The 19,924-nt window shown below is 49.4% G+C and overlaps 1 protein-coding gene across 7 annotated transcripts in view; it reads right to left on the bottom strand.

The window, feature by feature from the left end:
- Nucleotides 1–19,924, bottom strand: part of NBEA (neurobeachin) — a 446,461-nt gene that overhangs the window by 170,701 nt on the left and 255,836 nt on the right. For all 7 annotated transcript variants that reach the window (XM_045839137.1, XM_045839139.1, XM_045839138.1 and 4 more), the window contains one exon: nucleotides 11,376–11,500. In XM_045839137.1, coding sequence (XP_045695093.1) covers nucleotides 11,376–11,500 — 125 coding nt within the window. The remainder of the gene's footprint in view (nucleotides 1–11,375; nucleotides 11,501–19,924) is intronic.

Raw genomic sequence — 19,924 nt, 5'->3', positions numbered from 1 at the left:
ATTATTTAAAACACTTCCGTTACTTTAAATAAGTACACATTAAAATACTGAAATAACGAAGTGGGGATGTTAATGTATCTTCACAATAGTCAGAGAAGGTGCCTATCTGCGAAGTCCAGACAATTACGGTAAAGAAACTATTTTATTTGCCCATCATGTCCTTTTCCTTTAATAAATATAAACAGTTAATGTAAACAAAAATTCCACATAACAGTTTATTTCTCTTTAAGGAATTATTCTGTAGTCAACTTTAATACATCTACACGAATAAAGAAAAGGGTAAGTCACAACAAAGCATGAGCCAGACATTATACACGTGAGGCCCTGCACGCAGATAAAAGGTATAATGAACCTACGCCAAGTCAATTTCAGTGCGGTATTAGCTTCTTACCACTTTCATGCTATTGTTACTATTTATTTTATTTTGCACCACATAATGAAATGCATCTTTGATTTGAGATTAGAAACGGCACGTGCATATACATGTGTGGGCATCTTTCCAGCTCTCTGCCCGCCCGCCCGCCCGCCCACCTCCTGTCTGTCTGCTGGGCAAGGGTGCATTTTCAGCGTTGTTTGTCTGCACAACTTAAATGCACATGGCCTATGGCTCATAATCTGGCCCCTAATTACTTACGGTCAGCCTTTTGCCGATTTGACCTGAGAGCTGAATGTTTTTGTCCCCAAACATGCCACCATGTCCCCAACCTTTAAGTCTGGCATGCATGATTTCATTTACCTGCCTTGTCTTTCAAAGTCCAGTTTAGTCCATTACTCCCTTCTCGGTATCAACTTTGTACCTTATAAATCGCAACATATTCTTGATTTTTGAAATTTTTTCCTGAATCTTTTCCTTATGTAATCTCTTATTAGAGTTTAATTTTCAGTGTATCACGTGTCAAAGAAGGCGGCAGTCATGGAAGTTCATTGAGAAAGCACATGGAACATCAACAGAACCCACATACCAGGTGGCTTCTGTGCGAGGTACTTCAATTGCTTTCCTCTTTGTACCCTTCACGGGTTCCTCCTGAGTGAGGAAACGGGACCGCGTGACTTGCAATTCTGACTTAACTTTGACAGCAAACATCCATTCACAGCACATTAAAGAAACATGTTCAGGTCCCTCTCTTAACTTCTGTCTCCCAGTCTGTGAAACGGGGTTGAGTATTCACAGACCGGGCTCTCGCTGGGTCACCGCAAGTTAAAACAGCACAGTGGGTGCTAACATGCTGTGAAACACGGGAGGACTACTTGCACGGTAAGCTCTCAGAAATGTGCATTAAACTTTTGATGACATAAGCAAACTAACAAGAGAATATTGAAGAGAGTTTACTAAGTTTGTAATTTAAAACTGCATAAGGAGAAAGCCAAAGTTCTGTTGCTTACAGCAGTGCTTCTAAGACTGAGGTCAGGCAGGAAAAACACAGGCTGACGTGAGGGTTAAAGGTCTGAAAACAGATGCGTGCGTCTAGCCTAATGCCTCAGCACGATGTCCACACCACGCACACTCGGTGAAGAATGGCTCCTTCCCCTCGTCTGGGCGGGCCCCACTCCGCCAGGCAGTCAGCACACGGTCTGCACCACGAGGCGGCGGGAGACGCACCCCGGTCCCCTCCGCAGGCCGGACGCCACCTGCGGACCAGCCCGCCGGCACATGGACGGGTGCCGGGGGCTCTGAAACTGAATGATGCACAGACAGCTCACGTTCATAACTGTCCCCCCGACTAACGGCACGATCCGTTAAAAGATATAATGAAGCCCTGGCTGGCGTAGCTCAGTGGATTGAGCGCGGGCTGCCAACCAAAGCATCGCAGGTTCGATTCCCAGTCAGGGTACATGCCTGGGTTGCAGGCCATAACCCCCAGCAACCGCACATTGATGTTTCTCTCTCTCTCTCCCCCTCCCTTCCCTCTCTAAAAATAAATAAAAAAATCTTTAAAAAAAGATATAATTAAATAAAAATTTAAAAGCATGAGGATATTTGACATTCAGTCTTGATTTTGTATATTGGTATCTCAGAATATAAGTATTATTAATATCTTGATACCAGAATTTATATATATGTATATATAAAATTCATCTCATATACATGATGAATTTAACACACACTTCTTTTCCTCCATCGAGGGAAGGAGATGGGCAGAATGAAAATTTAGCCTTGTTTTAAATTTATCTAGATATAATATACCAAGAAATTCTATAATTTCTAAACATGTGGAAACTAGTTTCCCTAGATGGCAATCTTTTTTGAATAAGTGCTTTTCAATATCTACCATTTAATAATACGATAATTTAGCTCTAAAACGTGCTTTGACAAAAACCCCTGTGTGAGGTAAACCACTGCAATTCATTCTCAAGCCGTGCTCCTGCACAAGCACCAGTGGCAGGGCGCACCTGGGGGGTCTGAAAGGTTACTGAAGCCAAAATCAGGGCAGTACATACCTTTAAAGGACAGTGCTTCTAGTGACTCTAGTGATATTATTTCATTTCCATTAAAAGGAAAAATTTTAAGATAAATATACCTCTCAACTAATTACATCAGCCACGGTGACACGATCTCATGCAATGATATGTGTGAACCTACCTGTTTACCGAGAAGTTCGCACGCAGGTCTGAACATTTCAAAGAAGACAAGACACTGAACATTATACTGGGAAACCTCTCCCTCGGGACTGGTCTATGCCAGACTGCACGGGAGGCAGAGCGGCGCGGGGGCCGCACGGAGACGCGCACGGAGCACTCGCCACATGCCACAGCCGCGCACCAGAGACGCGCGCTTCCCCTTGTGGGCCAGTTCAAGGTTAAACCCTGAGTCCGACTCCACAGCACAGGCGCGCTGGCGCTCCCCTTCCGAAGCGGCCCGGAGTGCCAGGAGAGGAGAGGGCCGCCGCCGGATGAAGACCGAGGACTGAAACCACCATCCCCACCCAGACCGAGGCTGCTCCGCGGGAGAGCCACCTGGCAGAGCTGCTGGTGGCCCAGAACAGGGACACCCCGGGGAGGGCGGCGGGGACCTCTCGCATTATCAACACAAAGTCCTTCGGTAAAAGCAAGTATTTGCATAAACGAGACAGACTTTCAACTCAAACAGCCAGTTTCTGTTTGTTGTTTCAAACACACTTTAAGTAAAAATCTAAGTAGGTCACGGATCGAATTTAATAAACAGATAAAAAACGTGGACAGTTCAGACACCAAGTTCCTCTTTTCCTGTGTGTGTTTCAGTGTGAGTGCAGTCGATTTAACTGTGATTCCCACTTCGACTCACTTGCTAACAGAGGACACAGTGACCGATGCAAAACAGACATCGTCTCTACCGCCACGACACTGACACCCGAGGCGCCGGCGCTGAGTGTGCAGTGAGCTGGCCCCAGAAGTGGCGCTCCTCCCTGAGCTGGGGACCCGCGGGAGTGCGGGCCGCTCCGGCAGCCGCCAGCCAGCCAAGGTCACGGGCGGCGCCCAGGGCGTGCGTGCCCACGGGAACTGGAGCAGGGCATGCGTACCCATGGGAACTGGCGCCCAGGGCGTGGGCGCCCAGGGCGTGCGTGCCCAGGGGAACTGGCGCAGGGCATGCGTGCTCACGGGAACTGGCGCAGGCTCCAGTGCGCTTCCAGCCAGACACAGACGCGACCCCCGCAGGGCGGCTTTCCCCCGAGGCCCACGGACAGGGTGTGCAGGGGATGTGGCGAGTGGGCACTGTGGGTGCTCGCTGAGATGGAACGTCCACAGAAACTGGTGCACGCAGTAAGTGCTTCCTCGGACTGGCGATGCTCCTGAATGATTCGCAGGACTATGATAAAACAAAAATGGCCACCTAACCCTGACGGCTACTGTTCAGAGCGAGCAGAGAACAGCCAGGATGCTGGCGAGTGGAAGGGCTGGATCAGTCGTCGCGGGATCTCCATGCTCTGCTTCCCCGGCCCCAGCACGCCGACGCCGCGCGCTGACTCCGACCCGGCCCAGAGCAACACTGGGCCGGCTGCTGGAGCGAGAGGCGGAACCGGTACGCACTTTTTATACTGTCGGGCCTGCTAACAGACTGCGCCGATTTCCGCAGACACGCCGTGGCTTTTACAACCTGGGTCTGGCAGCAAAAATGGGATTTCATTTATTCCTAATTCAAAATATTCACACATAAGCAATATTTCTTAGAGCAGACCAACAAAGGGGATATTCATAAACAGCACTTTTAAACGGAAAAAAATGCAATTAAAAAGGTGCAAGAAACTATTATTAAATTTAAGTGTGGTACTATGCAAGTATGAAATGCTAACTTAATAACCTTCTTAATGGAGTGAATGCAGAAAACTGCATTCAGTGCTTTTTAAAGGAAATTTGATAAACCATATTTTAAGAATATACATGATGGTAAACAGAGACTCTGTACATTGTACACTGAATATTAGTGTGTTTTTAAATATTTTAAATAGAATTTTATCACATTAAAAATTGCACAGCATACAACTTGTGGGAAAATGCTAGGACGCACAGGAAACTCAGCTTAATTCAGAGCTCTCTGAGCGTCACGAGGAGCAGAGAGGACGCAGCCACACCCCTCCTGTGTCTGCGCGCAGCCCGGGGGTCGGCCCCTGCGGTGCACGCCGCAGAGCAAGACCACGTGCCACGGATGCGCCAGGAATGGTGGGGGCAGCAACCTTCACCTGGTCATCTGTCAAGAAGTCCCTGACTCACACTCCCTTCGGCATTTTTAATTTTCTACGATGAGCATGAGGAGGGAGGGAGGGAGGGAGGAGGGAGGGAAGGAAGGAAGGAGGAAGGAAAGAAGGGAAGGAGGGAGGGAGGGAAGGAGGGAGGGAAGGAAGGAGGAAGAAGGAAGAGAGGGAGGGAGGGAAGGAAGGAAGGAGGGAGGGAGGAAGGAAGGAGGGAGGGAGGAAGGAAGGAGGGAGGGAGGACAGGAAGGAAACTTGCATCACGAGTCCAGAGGCGGAGCTGGCAGGCGAGCGGCAGAACGGAGGGGGAGCACCCTGGCACCCGTGGGGGGGGGCAGCAGAGCTGAACTGGACCGCCTGAACGAGGCTCCAGTGGGTGGGGCAGGCTGGACCTGGCAGCAGGTGGCACTGCCCTGCGGAATGATCCTTGGCTTTTCTTTCTAAAACCTGTTACAAAATTTAGTGTGGAAAATGTACTTTCAACTTCTGGGAAGTGGGGGTAGGAGATGTTTTGGGTAGGTAAGCAGCTGGCTCAGAGACACGGAGAAAAAGGAACAAAACATTTCCTTTATGAAAAAGTAGAACAGTGAAGAGGTGCAGGTGACGATACAGATATTTAAAGCACTATAAAAGCGCCAGGCAGGTTTAGAAACACGCTCTGATAAGTGGCGCAGAGAGCGCACCCCAGGACGGATGTCGCTCGTCTGCAGGCGCGCCCCTTCACAGGTAACGGCCGCCGGGGCAGGTCCACACGCGTGCAGCAGGGAGTTCAGAGCCAGGAGACGTGCAGGATGCCCTCGAAGCTAAGGAGACCCCCTTTTACCGCGGGAAACACACCGCACAGTGCGAGGACGGCACTGGGTGGAGTTCTTGCTGGATCTCCCATTCTGCCAGCTGCTCACTTGTGTGGCCTGCCGTTCCCACACAGAAACCCCCTCCCGGCTCTACTCACAGCTCCCTGCACGCCAGGGCTCCCGGAGGCCTCCTCTCCCTCAGCCCCTCGGCCCCCGGCTCCGTCCCATCACGCGGCACCTGTCCTTCCCTCCGCACCCGGGGCTGTGCACGCGGTCCCTTTCCCCGTGCTGCCCCCGCCCAGTCAGGGGCTGGAGAAGATCCCAGGGTGTCCCCTCAAGTCCAGCTGGGACTGATTTCTCTAGGTGGATGGCCCCCTTCGCTGAGCTCACTGCGTGTTTCCAACACCCTTGGATGGCTGTATTTGTCATAGGTGTAGTCATTGCTTGTAACACACACTGTGTTCACATTATAAACAATTAACCTAAAAATACAGGCACAATTAGAAACAGTTCCATGCCATTCAGCAATAAATCCATTCAGATAATTTCATCAGTTCCTTCTCTTCAACAGCTTTTGATGCTCTAAGTGGAATAAAGCAGACTTAAAAAACGTACTTCAGAATCGGAAAACCCCATCCATCCTTCTAGACCTGTGCCAGAGAGACTGCATCCTTCTTTCAGCTACTGGAAAGGACGCATGGGCGTGGGTAAAACGCCAGGTGTATGGCGTGCAACCGAGGAGTCCCCAGAGAAGCAGAAACAGAACTGGAGCACAGGGACCGTGCTGATGCGGATGCTCTAAGTGAAACAGGAGATGCAGGCGGGAGAAGACGGAGGTGTACAGTTGTGAGCACGTGCAACACACTATTGTCCTCGCTCACTGCTCATTACCCACTGTGTGGTTTTTCCTGCGGGACCTGTAAGCCCCCTGCTGTCCCGCCCTGCGTAAGCCCTGCCCACACTGGACTCAGGGACACGCAACACCTATGATCCAGACACACTCTGAGGCCTTCCCAAAGGGACCCGTCGCCGAGGGCAAGCCTTGGAGGCCGCACAGGGGCAGGCCAGGCCTCTGTGCGCCTGTGCCCTGGTGACCCTGTCACTGCCGCGGCCCGCCCTGCGCATCGGGCAGCCCCGGGCTTCTCTGCAGACGGCCAGGAGCAGCTGCTCGGGGAGGTGCTCCGACCGGCTCGCTGGGCCCCGAGCCGGCCACGTCGGTCCCGCGCTCCTCCAAGAAGCACAGACTGCCTCCGTGACGAACGTTTATGGCTCTCCACCAGAGCAGGGCTTTTTAACCGCGGCACCCACCGCCAACGCGGGGCTGGCGCTGCGCTGCTGTTGTTGTTCCGGGCCGTCCTGAGCACCGTGGAAGCCCCACGGGAAGCCCGACTCAACTGCGCGCTGTTACAAGGCAGAGGCTGTGTCTCCATCGCGGGGAGCCCAGCACCAAGCGCGTGCGTGGCAGGCGAGAGAGTCGACGAGCAGTTTTCAGTGAACAAAGCCACTCAGTTCCTCCCGATCTGCTCAGCGCCTGCAGTCTGACGCGTCCACAGGAAACCACGAGAGCTGGTCACGCAGCTGCCGATACGAAAATGCTACGCAGAGTCATTTTTGTGGCTTAGCACTGTCTGGTCTGTGCCAGCTACTCTGAAGGGCTGTGAAACGACAGGACGCAGACAAGGCGGCGACGGGGCCCTGGCACCGGGGCGCGCCGAGACAGCAATCCCCGCTTGTCCTCCTCCCCTTCCCTCTCAAAAAGTGCACACCGCCAACACCTCGAAAAGCTGTTTTAACCACACTCACGTGACCTGTGCATTACAGATACGGAGATTCGATCAGTAACGCGCCAGCTAAAATGGACTTGTCAATGACCAGATGGGAAGACGCTTCCTGGGATTCCTGTGTAACACCAACACTAGGTTATTAGGCTAAAGAATCAAGTCGCCTTTCCCAAACCCAACTGTGGACTCCTCAGACGCTGAGGTCAGCGGGAATGGAGCCGGGCCACACGGCGCGCCTTCCCCAACGCTGCGCCGCGGCCTCCGTGCCCCCCCGCCCCGAGGGCTCTCCGCACCTCTCCAAGACTGCGGGCCACACAGCGCAGCCGCCGCTGCAACCGGTGCAATCCCGGGCTCGCTGCAGAGCTGCTTCCCACGCATCAAGGTCAAACCCAGGCGGCTTCCCAAGCTTAGATAAACCAGGTGCGAAGCAGACGCCTCTCCGAGGAACCCAAGGACGGTCTCATTTGCAGCCCTCAGCACATCTAATTACTTACTGCCGAAGAAATGACTGATTAACTTTGTCATCTCTGCGCCGTGCTCCCCCCGCTGAGCCGCCTGCCCGCTTCTGGGGCGCTTGATCAGGCCTGTCTAAGGCCTCGTCTCTGGTCACGGGCGTGGGGAGCTGCAGGCTGGGGCGTTGACGAAACGCCGCCCCCCTGTGACTCTACGGAAGGGAGAGGGTCCTGAGCAGAAGTGACGGTCGCCGGAGACGAGCACACCGAGTGAGGTTCCGCACTACTCTTCCCCAGCACGACCGCTAAGCTCCAGAAAGGCACCGGAAGTCAAACTGTGTAGGTTCTAATGAAACACACAAGTAATATACACACAAACCCTCCTTGTTCAATCACTTCCTTATCAGCTAATTTTCCCTGAAGGAAAAATAAAACCTTGGAGGTCAGAAGGTGAATTCATGAGTTTTAAAATATTTTCTTTATACTCTCCCATTGCTACTGTCCATAAAATTCCTGGTAATCAATTAAAGTTGCACTTGCATGAGATTTTACTACTAGAGAACACCTAAATAACCCACTCAATACATACCACATTGGAACGTTAAACACCAGGAAGAAATTACATGCCTCTAGGTTTTTATTAATCACATTTCAACACCAGAGGCTGAAAGTATATCAAATCACACCAAATCTTGTGCACATGACAACCTCATAAATTATTCAACTCATTAGTATTACTAAGAAGCATGAAAAACTCCATCAGCGTTAAGGATGCTTTCCAACCGAAAAGGTCAACCAAAAGTTTTAATAATGAGATTGAAGTAAACATGAAATAAAATTATTGTCCTATGTCTCCTTTAAAATACGTCCAATTCGGATTACTTGCTCCTTTAGAAGAAAGCACTGCCAATGTATTTGTTTTGTGCTGAAAATAAACCACCCGACGAGAATGCGTCAGGAACCCCAAATCACGGCTAACTATACCCGTCTGTCACGTGAAAGTTCAGCCACAATTTAATCTAAAATGTCTGAATTTCAGGGAAAATGGTGTGACTTGAGCACCCAAGCACTGAGTCTGCTAACTCAGGCTCAACTGCGTCCCGTCTGGGACGCTCGCGACAGACGGGCTGGGCGGGAGACCGCTTCGGTGACCGTGGGGGGGGCGCGCCTGAAACGGCTCTCGGTCACCCCTCGGCCTGCGCCACTGCGGGGTTCCCAGACTCTGATCACCGACCCAACTTCTGGCCACGGTGAAAGCTCCATTCATAAAATATTTATTTGCGTCTAAAACATTTTTGCCAAGATGTACATGAACATAAAAACATTTCTGACCAAAGACAGGGTACTGCAGTTTCTGTGTACTTCATGCCTTATTTTCCAGACGAAATTTACAGGGAAATGGAAATACTGCAACTATTTAATACAGAGGAAGGAATAAGCTGCATTTCCATTTGTTCTTGAAGCCCCCCCCACCATCTGCAGGCTCACCCACGTCTGCAGGAGCCAGTGCACGCGAGCACTGGTTCTGGGGGGAGCAGGCCGGTGCTCCCTCACCCCCACCCCCAAACCTGGCCCCTGGGGGCAAGGCAGGGGCGCTCTGCCCAAGGAGGAGGCAGCCTTCCTGAACACTTTTTAGGGTGCACGTGGCCTTTGTCTTAGATGTGAAGAAAATAGGCACGTTCTCCTCTTCGCATTTATCAAAGAACTCGGTACTCAAGAGGGATACGTGCTGATAATGCTGGTGATGCAGCATGTAAAATTCACAAACCACTACACATTCTAAAATACACTTAGGCTACACGCAGAGTATGTTCAGTGTCACCTACATTTTTTATTTATTTCAAAACTAGAGTATTATTTTTTAGTTTAGGTTCATTAACTATAGTGACTATGATACCTAAGTATGACTATCAGTCCTAAAAGAATTTATGGCTAAATATTTTAAAACATCTTTCTGGTAGGCTTTGACGTCGGTTTAATAATAGAGCTACTTTACAAATTAAACACACACAGTACCCACTTTCACAGAAAACCAAAGTAAGCATTTCCCCGGCAGGCCCTTTCTGAAGGCGCCTGCAGGGTGCTGCCTGCATGGTGTCACACGGACCCTCGGGGAGTACAGCTGTGGCCAATCGCGGTCACCAATAACATCACTTCTGTGTCACCGTGACCTCGAACTCTCCCCAGATGTTTCTAATTCAAATGAGACGAGTTCAAGGTGAATCACTGAAAAGGTCTAAATTGTGCATGTGCAGTCAAGTTTTAACAATTTCAGGTTCATGTTATGAAGCATGCCACTCTAAGCAGGTACTTCTAAGGCCCTCTTTTAAGGGCACAAAAATAATAGCTCATTTTAAGTTGGTACTCAGTCCTTAGGTGCTAAAATCCTTAGGTGACCTTCTGAGGTCATTAAAGAAACCCCTTGTAGTAAGCATCAATTATAATTTTTCTAGTATGTCAGCCCTGTAGTTACTTTTACTGTATCGTTATAATTTTAGGTATAATAGTTTCGCATGAAATCTTCATGTATTTACTCAATTATATTTTGAGCCTTACTAAGTTACATCAATTCACATACTATTTGCACAACAAATTTTAAAAGCTTTGCACATTTTTTTCACTAGAATTAAATATTTCCTCAATTCAACCCATCAAGAACATGAATGGTCTTATAGGTTATAAACTATGATACATTTTAAAACACTTGGCTCACTTATTACTCTCAAATGAAAATTAACATAGAAACACAAGTAATTGTAAGAACAAAAGTAAATAAGAAAAATATATAGACATTATTCATTAAGTTTTTCCAAGTGTATATGGTTTTTAAAATTCTGATCTGGTCAAACTTAACTTGTTAAGAGCATTTAAAAATGTGTAAATAGTCAAAATACTGCTATGCATTTTTTTTGGTGGACAGCAATCAAAGTAGCAGCATTTTTTAGTAAACCACAAAAAAGTCTGCTCTTTACTATTCGTTGCACTATTTATTTATGAAGGGCTATTCAGGGCAGATTCTGCTACTGTTGACAATGTCTCTAATGTTGGATACTCCTTCTCAAACTTTACTTTCAATTCTCTGGAGGGCTGGGCCTTAAAGGAACATTTTTGTAGCAGGATTTATTTTACTTACTTATTTTTTTTTACTGAAAAGAATAAAATAGAATAGAATTAAAATAGAGAATGCCATGCAATGAGATTATTAACAAGACAGCTGTGTCCGTTCAATACAAACATGTGCATGTACATGTATGTATACAAACAGCACACATGTGCATGCACACAGCATACCTATGTGTGCGCGGGCACAGACACGAACGTGTCAAATGTGTACGTGTGAGTACGTAATCACCAACAGCATGTATTTTTTTCACCTTTGGGGCTGGTCAGCAAAGCTCCAAAGACACCGACGAGGCAGCTGATTCCCCCCCCCCCCCCCGCCTGTTTCCGGCTGCATGAGAAGCATGCCGGGCAACAACTGACTACGCTGCGTCTCCCCATCTCTTAGAAAGATGCTGAAGGCTCAAAAACACCCCAAGCAAGAGCTGGACGTTAGGCCCTCGGCCATGAGCACTTGCAATGCCGGGAAGGAAAGGCCTCATCAGCCCACAGAGGGGCGCTGTCCCGACGTGGGGGGCGGGGGCGGGGGGCAGGGGGCAGGGGGCAGGGGGCGGGGGTACTGACCGTACTCGATGGCGGCCTTGAGCAGGGCCTCCGCGTGCGTGGAGCCGAAGGCATTGCGCACGAACCGCCTCCTCCGCCGCAGGTCGTCTTCCCAGTAGTCCAACCGCCAGAAGTCGTGCAGCTGGCTGAGAAAGGGAAAGGAGGACACGGTCACCACCCTTCCTAACGAGGCAGGGCTGGACTGGCGTTTTCCCTGCAGAATTAAGTATGCCTGTGGTCTCACTGGAAAATTAAGGTAATTTTTCAGATATGTGTCTGTTACGATTGTATCTATACCGTATGCTTCCAAAGGAACCAAACTGAAATAGTGACATTCTCTGATTTTGGGCATCATAGCACTCAGTTCTGCTTTCTTTTTCACGTTCGTCCTTCTACTAAAACAACATTTAACACGGGGAGTTTAGTACCAAATGCAGCATCAAATTACAAGTATTAATGGCAGTTTGCATTCTTTCACACTGTTTTTAACGAGGCTTGTAAATCACGCGCAGACCTCTCCACAAACAGTGAGCCATTTAATGGCCTCGGTTTCTTAGCAGACGGAACTAGGAGCTATAAAATATTGCCCACTTGGATTTGGTGGAACGATGATTAAAATAATGTGCTGAAATATTCATTGAAATAATTCCCTGCTGCCCACAGCAACCTGAGAAAAGTGCAATTTTATCCATTATTAATAATACTGAATTAGGGCTGCAAAAAAATTCCAGTATGTGGTAATTGTCTCGGTAAATTATGGTCCTGATGCTAACAGAGTCCTCGGATGATTGTACAGCCTCAGCTAATGTGAACCATTAGCCACCACGGCCACGCGGGGCCCGTCTGACCGCGCGGCACTCGACACCAGGGTGACAGAGCCGCGGGCTCCGTCAGAACGCGCGGCAGCAGGCTCCGGGGAGATCAGTGGGACCTTTCACAGCCTCGCTGTTTCTCCGAGCTAATTTCTATAATCACTGGTGGCAAATGCCCAGACTTGAGGACTCTTTTTTCTATCTATAGTATTTGGGGTAATACATTCAGAAGACAATATTCTCATTTTCCTGAGCAGCACTGTTCATAAAAACACAGCGAACGCGTTGGGAGGAGATGTGAGTCCTGGCTGCGGCGAGGGGGGCACGGCGCCTCCCTGAGGCGGGCTGTGTGCGCTGGCTCGTCTCCGGGCTCCGGCGTGCTGGGTGCGCGAGCTGTTTTCAAACAGTCGCTAGATTAATTAGAGCGATTTTTTACCTTGAAAGTCTCCAGACACGTCTAGTCATTGAGAACAGTACTTTTGAAAAACCTTTCCAGTTTCATGGCTATATAATTTTGTTTTCTATAACGTAATTGTAAAAACATAACGTAAGGGATATGTAAAGAGCATTACAGTTGTATGTGTTCGTAATATATTTCCATATACTTGTTTTTCTAAACATTGCAATTATAATTACTGCATTTTGGTCAAAATTATGATCACCTGACAAATAATTGTTACAAGCAATGAAACTCTGTTATCAATTTAAAATAGGATGATTTCTATCCTTACAAACACAGACTTCTCCCAGTGGTTTATGGAAAGCCGTGCTGAAATCTTGCCCTGCAGATTCTCAAGTGCATGTTAAAATTTTGTCACTGAATCTGCTGGGAGAGACCGGAGGTCTAACATTTTCTCCCATTTCTGGCCAGAGACGTACTTTCCCCTACTCCTCCCACTGCGTGCAGCTCAAGAAACTTGGGCATTGCATGTAAAACACAGGCCAGTACGTGCAAGACAACGAGACCGAAAGGTGGACAGCAGACGCCAACTGGCCCTGGGGGCCTAAGGGACAGCGCAGTGGTCAGTTCCTTGGGGCATCTTTTCACCGTGTGCACCCTGGACGTCGAGGGAAGCCAAACAGGCCCGCGGGTGCAGACAAGACAGAAACAAGAAAGCAGCCCAACCAAAGCCTGTCCCTGTACCCGAAGACCTCAGGAAGGGAAACGGGGGAGGGGAGAACACTTCTGACGACAACTTCCCTAGTCTTGCCAACCCCACAGAGAAACTGCGACCCGCCGCCCTGCAGAGCAGCGACGGGGGTCTGGGGTCGGAGCGGGGACGCAAGGGCCCAGGGGTCTGGGGTCGGAGCGGGGACGCAAGGGCCCAGGACTCTCGTTTCTGCTGGCTGGAGACTGGGCGCGCCCCTTACTGCCTGCTGAGCAATCAGTGGAGCCCGTGTGTTTCCACGGGCCTGAGTTTCCACCCGCACAGAACAGGCGTGCGGCCTCCTCCCCCAGCCCTGCTGGGCGCCGGCCAAGGAGGCAGACTCAAGACTCTCTTCCCGACCAACAGCCATGCGGTACCCCTCCGCCTCCGCCTCCGCCCAGCACGGCGGTGCGGGGCTGGAACGCCCACCCTGCCGGTGGTGGTGGGGAGGGGCCGCCCACTCCCTGGGTGTGCCCCGAGGGGAGGCGGCGAGCGCGGCGGTGGAGGAGCGCGGATGCCCCTCCTCCCGACGCCGCGGTGTCAGAGCAGGCTGGGAGGCCGATAAAGGAGGAGATACGAGTCAGACAGAGCGGGTCTCGGAGCGGCCCAGGTTCCAACCTCAGACTCCTGACACCAGGAACGGGGCCGATGTGGCCACAGAGTTCCCTTGGTTTTTTAGGTAGAACTACATGACACAGTCTTCATTTCCAGTAACAGCTTTGTTGAACAACACATTCGCCATTTTGTTCCACCACCTTCTGCCATCTTTCGGGCAACTTCATACTCCCACCTTCCCAAAACTTTATCTTTTTGAGCAAAGAAACTGTTCCGGGTGCCTTTGCAGTCCTCCAGGGAATTGAAATTTTTTCCATTAACGGAATTTTGTAAAGACCGAAATAAATGGAAATCTGAGGGTGCAGTGTCTGGCGAGCACGGCGGATGAATCGGAACTTCCCAGCCACGCTGTGACGGTGGTTGTCGCGTCATCAGAGAATCACGCCGCCTTGCCGTATCCTGGAGGGAGATTCTGCGTTTTCTGTTGACTAGTTCCGGACGCTTTTGTGTCAAGAACTGCTTTCATCTGGTCTGATCGGGCGCAGCACTGGCTGCAACGACTGGTTCAGCTTTCCGGAAGGAGCTCGCGGTGGAGCGGTCCCCTCCCGCCCTCCGCGCGCGCGCGCGCACCCTCCGCCCGTCTGCACGGGGCCGGCCTTTGGGGCGGTGGGCGGTGGCTCCTTTCGCTGCCCCGCGGGCTCTGCCGTTCCACAGTGTTGCCGAGTGTCCACTTTTCATCGCCTGTCACAATTTGTTTTAAAATAGAATGTTTTCATTACATTTAAGTAGAAAATCACATGTGGAAATACGGTCAAAAAGGGTCTCCTTTCTTAGCTTCCGTGGAGCCCGGACATCAAAGGGACCAACATAACCAAGCTTGTACAGATGGCTTTCAGTCTTGATGTGGATGTTTTGAGTATGTGGGCCAACTCCCGCATGGCAGAACACTGGTGGTTCTCAGTTCATGTCTTGATTTGATCGCTGTCACCTTCAGCTGGTCTGCCCGACTGTGGGGCACCGTCCGGAGAGGAATCTCCAGCACGATACTTGGCAAATCATTTTAGATACTTTCAATTAGTCACAGCACCTTCTCCATACACCACACAAATATTTTTTGTATTTCAGTTGCATTTTTACCTCAAAATAATTCAGCGTATGCCAAAAATGTTGCATATTTCCTTTCATCTTCAATATTAAAATGACTATATGAAAATCCATCCATTTTGATAAGGTTTTTTAAATGCACGCAGATATGACAGCTGTCACAATACAATCTAACTAAATTGTTTCAAATGAACTTAAAGACAACTAAGTGCTACTAGAGTGAGCATACAGAAAAACCCGAACGAACTTTCTGGCCACCCCCGTAGTGTGTAGACAGATCATCAACAGAGGCCAATGATGATAAGACAGGAAAGTTAGAATTTTCTGACAAGGATTTTAAACTAGCCAGGACAAACAATAGTTCATGAGCAATTGTGAACAAGCTTGAAACAATGAAAAAACCAGAAGGTCTCAGCAAAGAAACAAAATAGCTCTGAAAAAAAAATGTAACAGAGGTGCCCAATTAAAATGTTACAAATGACACATAAAACAAGCAAATTAAAAAGCTCAGGAGACGGCTCAACAACAGAATGGGGGGGGGGATGGGACCAAAAAAGGATTAGTTAACTTTAAGACAGAACAATAGAAATTCCCCAGTGTGAACAATGGGGGGAAAATAGGCTAAAAAACTGAACCAAGAACCTCACGGACACAGATGGATTATAACGTCTAACATTTGCGTTGTGGAGTCCTGGAGGGAGATGGGAAAGGGCAGGCCTGAACTTGTACTTGAAAAAACAATGGCTGAATACTTCCCAAATCTGTCAAAACAAAACAAAAAACCTGAAAAACAAAAACAAGAACATCCATGTACAGATTTAAGACGTTGACAATTCCAAACATAATAAACTCGAAGAAACCCGTGCCAGCGCACATCGTAATTAAACTCCCGACACTGAGGACACAGGAAACCTACAAAGGCAGCCAGAGAGGGAAGGCGCTCCGCAGCGGGGGAAGCCCATCGGCAGGACAGCGCCCGGCCCGCGCAGGCTGGGGTTCCGGCGCCGGCGCCAGCGGGGGCCAGTGCTCCAGCGGGGCCAGTGCTCGGCGCGGGGGGAGGGGCTGTCGGCCCAGGACGCACAGACCCCCACCGCGTCCCGCCCGAAGGGGAAGGGGCAGGGGGCGGGAGAGCGCGGAGGTGAGGGAGGAGGAAGAGAGCGGTGCACCGGCTCTCCCCGGGGAGCCCCACCGGCAGGCAGCCCATGAACACCAGGGAAGCGATGCAAGAAGGAACACTGAAACATCAGGTGGAAGGGAGAGCACAGGACGCAAAGCATGAGTAAACATAACAAGCCTTCCTTCTCCTCGCGAGCGCCCTGTGTTACGTTTCCCCGTGGAGGCAGGAGGTGCAGCGTGGTGCTTCCAGGTCTGCAGAGGCAATGGTGTTTCAGGCGGGTGCAAACGAGGGCGGTGGAGGGGACGCAGAGGAAGGCGAGCTTGCTGCCCTTCGCTTGGACGGGGAAAAGGACACTCCCACAGGCTGTGAGAAGCTGTGTAACATCCATGCAGTAATCAGGGCAGCCGCGGAGAGCTGTACAGACAGAGGTACTAAAAACTCAGCTAACAAACAGAAAGAGAAACTAAAATGATCCCGTTTACAGTTGCATCGGGAAGGATACAGGCACCGCCACTTCCTGAAAGTCTGTGTGAAGTCACTTGGTTTTACAGAAGACCTACACTAGTATGGTAACAGCCTTTTTCATAAAAGCAAAAGTCCTCTTCGGATGTCTTTGAGGAACAGCGACAGGGAACAGCGCGGGCCCTCTGTGCCGGCGAAGGGGCAGAAGGCGGCCCTTCGGAAAGCAAGTCACCCTCCGGCCTCCCGCCCCGGCCGGGGGGAGGTCTCGCAGGCGCCCTCGGCTGTCAGATGGCAAGGGAACCTGGGACACAGCTGGGAATACATTTAACCAAGGAGGCGAAGCACCTGGAAAATGAAAACTACATAATGATGAAAGGAATTGGAGAGGACACTAATAAATGGAAATATATTCCGTGCTCATGGATTAGAAGAACTGATATTGTTAAAATGTCCAAATACCAAGCAATTTACAGATTCAGTGGAATCTCTGTCAGGATTCCAGGGGCGGGTTTGCGGAAGCAGAATAAACAAGCCGGCACACGAGTGTGATGGAGCCACACGCACACACAGAGAAAACAAGCAGTGGCCGCAGCAGTCTCGGGACGGAAGCGCACCGCGGGACGCATCCCACTGCCCAATGCCGAACGGTATCACAAGGCCACAGTCACCAAGAGAGTACAGTCCTGGCACAAAAGCAGACACCCGGGTCAGTGAAACGGGAAGGAGAGCCCAGCAATACAGCCACACACACACGGTCAGTCACTGCACAACGGAGCCAGGGGTCTTCAGCGGGCCGGCCCCTGCAGTGAGTGGTGCTGGGAAAACCGCTCAGCCCCGGCCGGCACAGGCGCGGAGCTGGGCCGCGGCCTGACACTGCGCACAAAAAGCAACTAAAGTGGATCAGAGGCTAAGACCCAATATATACCACAACTCCTGGGGGGAAATACAGGTGGTGTAAGCTCCTTGACATTGGCCTTCTATAATCATTTTTTTTCAGATTTGAAAACAAAAGAATAGGCAACAGAAGCAGAAATAAAGAAGTGGGACTATACTGAACTAAAAAGCTTCTGCACAGCAAAGGAAACCAGCAACAAAATAAAAAGACAGCCTGCTGAATGGGAGAACATATGGGCAAATAATATATCTGGTAAGAGGTTAATGTCCAGAATATACATTACACAGTCACACAACTCAGTAGTGGAAACAGACAGACAGACCCCTAACAGTCCGATGGGGGAACGAACAGGCTGCCCGGACAGGAGACACACAGACGCCGGCGGGGGCAGGGGCAGGCGCTCGGCGCCAAAGCCACGCCGCGGCACCTCCGCACTCCAGCCGTGACGTCCTCGTCAGAAAGGCTCCAAGTGACGAGTGCTGGCGAGGCCGTGGGGAAAGGGGACCCTCGTGCACTGCTGGTGGGAATGCAGACGGGTGCGGCCCCTGTGGAAAGCAGCGTGGAGACTCCTTAAAAATTAAAAAAATAGAACTACAATATGATCCGGCAATTCCACTTCTGGGTATTTATCTGAAGAAAATGAAAATACTAAAAACGCAGGTGCACCCCCCTGCTCAGTAGCATCATGTATCTGTACATGTAACATCACCTCTTTTTAAATGCGCGTGTGTGCGTGCACGCACACACACACACACACACACACACAGTGGAACCCTATACAGACACAAAAGAGAGACCTTGCCATTTGCAGCCACAGCGGTGGACTTTAAGGGCAGCACGATGCTAAGCAAACAAGGGAGAGAGAGAATGACAGATACCGTATGATTTCACTTACGAGTAAAATCTAAAGCAAAGCAAAAGAAACAGAAAACAAACAAATAAAACCATCAACCAAGACCTCGCACCCACGGGCACAGAGACCAGGCCGGGCTGCGGCAGCGGGAGTGTGGAGCGTGGTTGGCAATACTGCATTCTGTGTCTGAGAGGTGCTGAGAGATCGCAAATGTTCTCATTACAAAAAGTAAAATTTTTGTAACTATGTGCGGGGCTGGATGTTAACTAGATTTATCGTGATCATTTTGCAACAAATACCTAATCGCTATACTGCACTTCCGAAGCCAGTACAGTGTTACACATCAATTACAGCTGAATATGTAAACAGAACCATTTCCAAAATTTTGTTGAACACTGAATTGTGAATAATTTTATTGATTCTTTTTATTGATTCTTGAAAAGCAACTTATTAAAGTTATGTGTTTGCTTAAACTTTGTTGATATGACCTACTTTTTTAAACTTAAGCAACAACTAGCCTCTTTTTCTCCCTCTGCCAAGAAACCGCACTTGCTCTTCCTCGTGACGCCGGTAGCGGAGCGCCCCCCCCCCCCAACCCCGGTCTCTTCTGTTCCACGGCCGTCCCGGGAATCAGACTGGGTTGTGCATCTCCACTTACTCTGGCATCAAGCAGTAAGCATCCATTTTATGTACAAAGGGTGTCTGATTTATTTCTTTAAAATAAAGTGACTTAATTCTAATTAAAGTAACAATAAGTGCTTCAATATAATTACCAACTAAGTTTACAAAAAGATTATCACTTCAACTTCTGATTTCTTTATAAAATATTCAAATAAACACATTACAATGCTAAAAACAAAACAAAATGATCATAATGGCTAAATCAGAATTGAAATCCAAAAAACGTTCAAGTAACCCACAGGAAGGCAACAAAAGACAATACATAAAAAAGGGGAGGAGAACAAACACAAGAGAAAAATAATGCTTCAGAAAGAATGCCTTCTATAAGAAATCCACTACAAATTTAACAATATGAGTAGAGTGAAGATAAAAGGATAAAACACATATATCAAACATTAACCTGAGGAAATTAACCTCAGATAAACCTGTACATCAGAGAAAATAAAATTACTAGGGACAAAGAAAGGCCTTATCTAATGAGAGAAGGCTCAGCTTACTAGGAAGATGCCAACCCTAAATGCGTGTGCACCGAACGATGGAGCTACGGAGGGTGCCAGGCGAAAGCCGAGAGGAGGGAAAGGAGAAACAGACAAATATGCAACCAGAGGATGGGTGGACACACACACACACGCACACACACACGGAAAGCACCAGCAAAGACTCAGAAGGGCACACCACAAGGAACCAGCATTTCAGACCAGCCTAACCGACAACAGCAGAGTGCACAGTGCTTTACACAATGCTTTCACCTGCCTGTGCAACACGGAGAGACTGGGAGAGACCATGTCCTGGACCGTAACGCAAACCTGACACATTCTAACAAACTGACATCATGCGGTGCCCTCTTCTCCAAAAATGGGATAAAAATGGAAATCAACCGTAGAGAGACAACAGGAAAACCTCCAAACACTTGGAAATTAAAGCAACACACTTCTCATTTGGC

The sequence above is a fragment of the Phyllostomus hastatus genome, unplaced genomic scaffold (assembly GCF_019186645.2).
Source record: "Phyllostomus hastatus isolate PE091 unplaced genomic scaffold, TTU_PhHast_1.1 phas_contig_29, whole genome shotgun sequence".
NCBI classification, from domain to species: Eukaryota; Metazoa; Chordata; class Mammalia; order Chiroptera; family Phyllostomidae; genus Phyllostomus; species Phyllostomus hastatus.
This window is presented reverse-complemented; position numbering and strand designations above follow the sequence as displayed.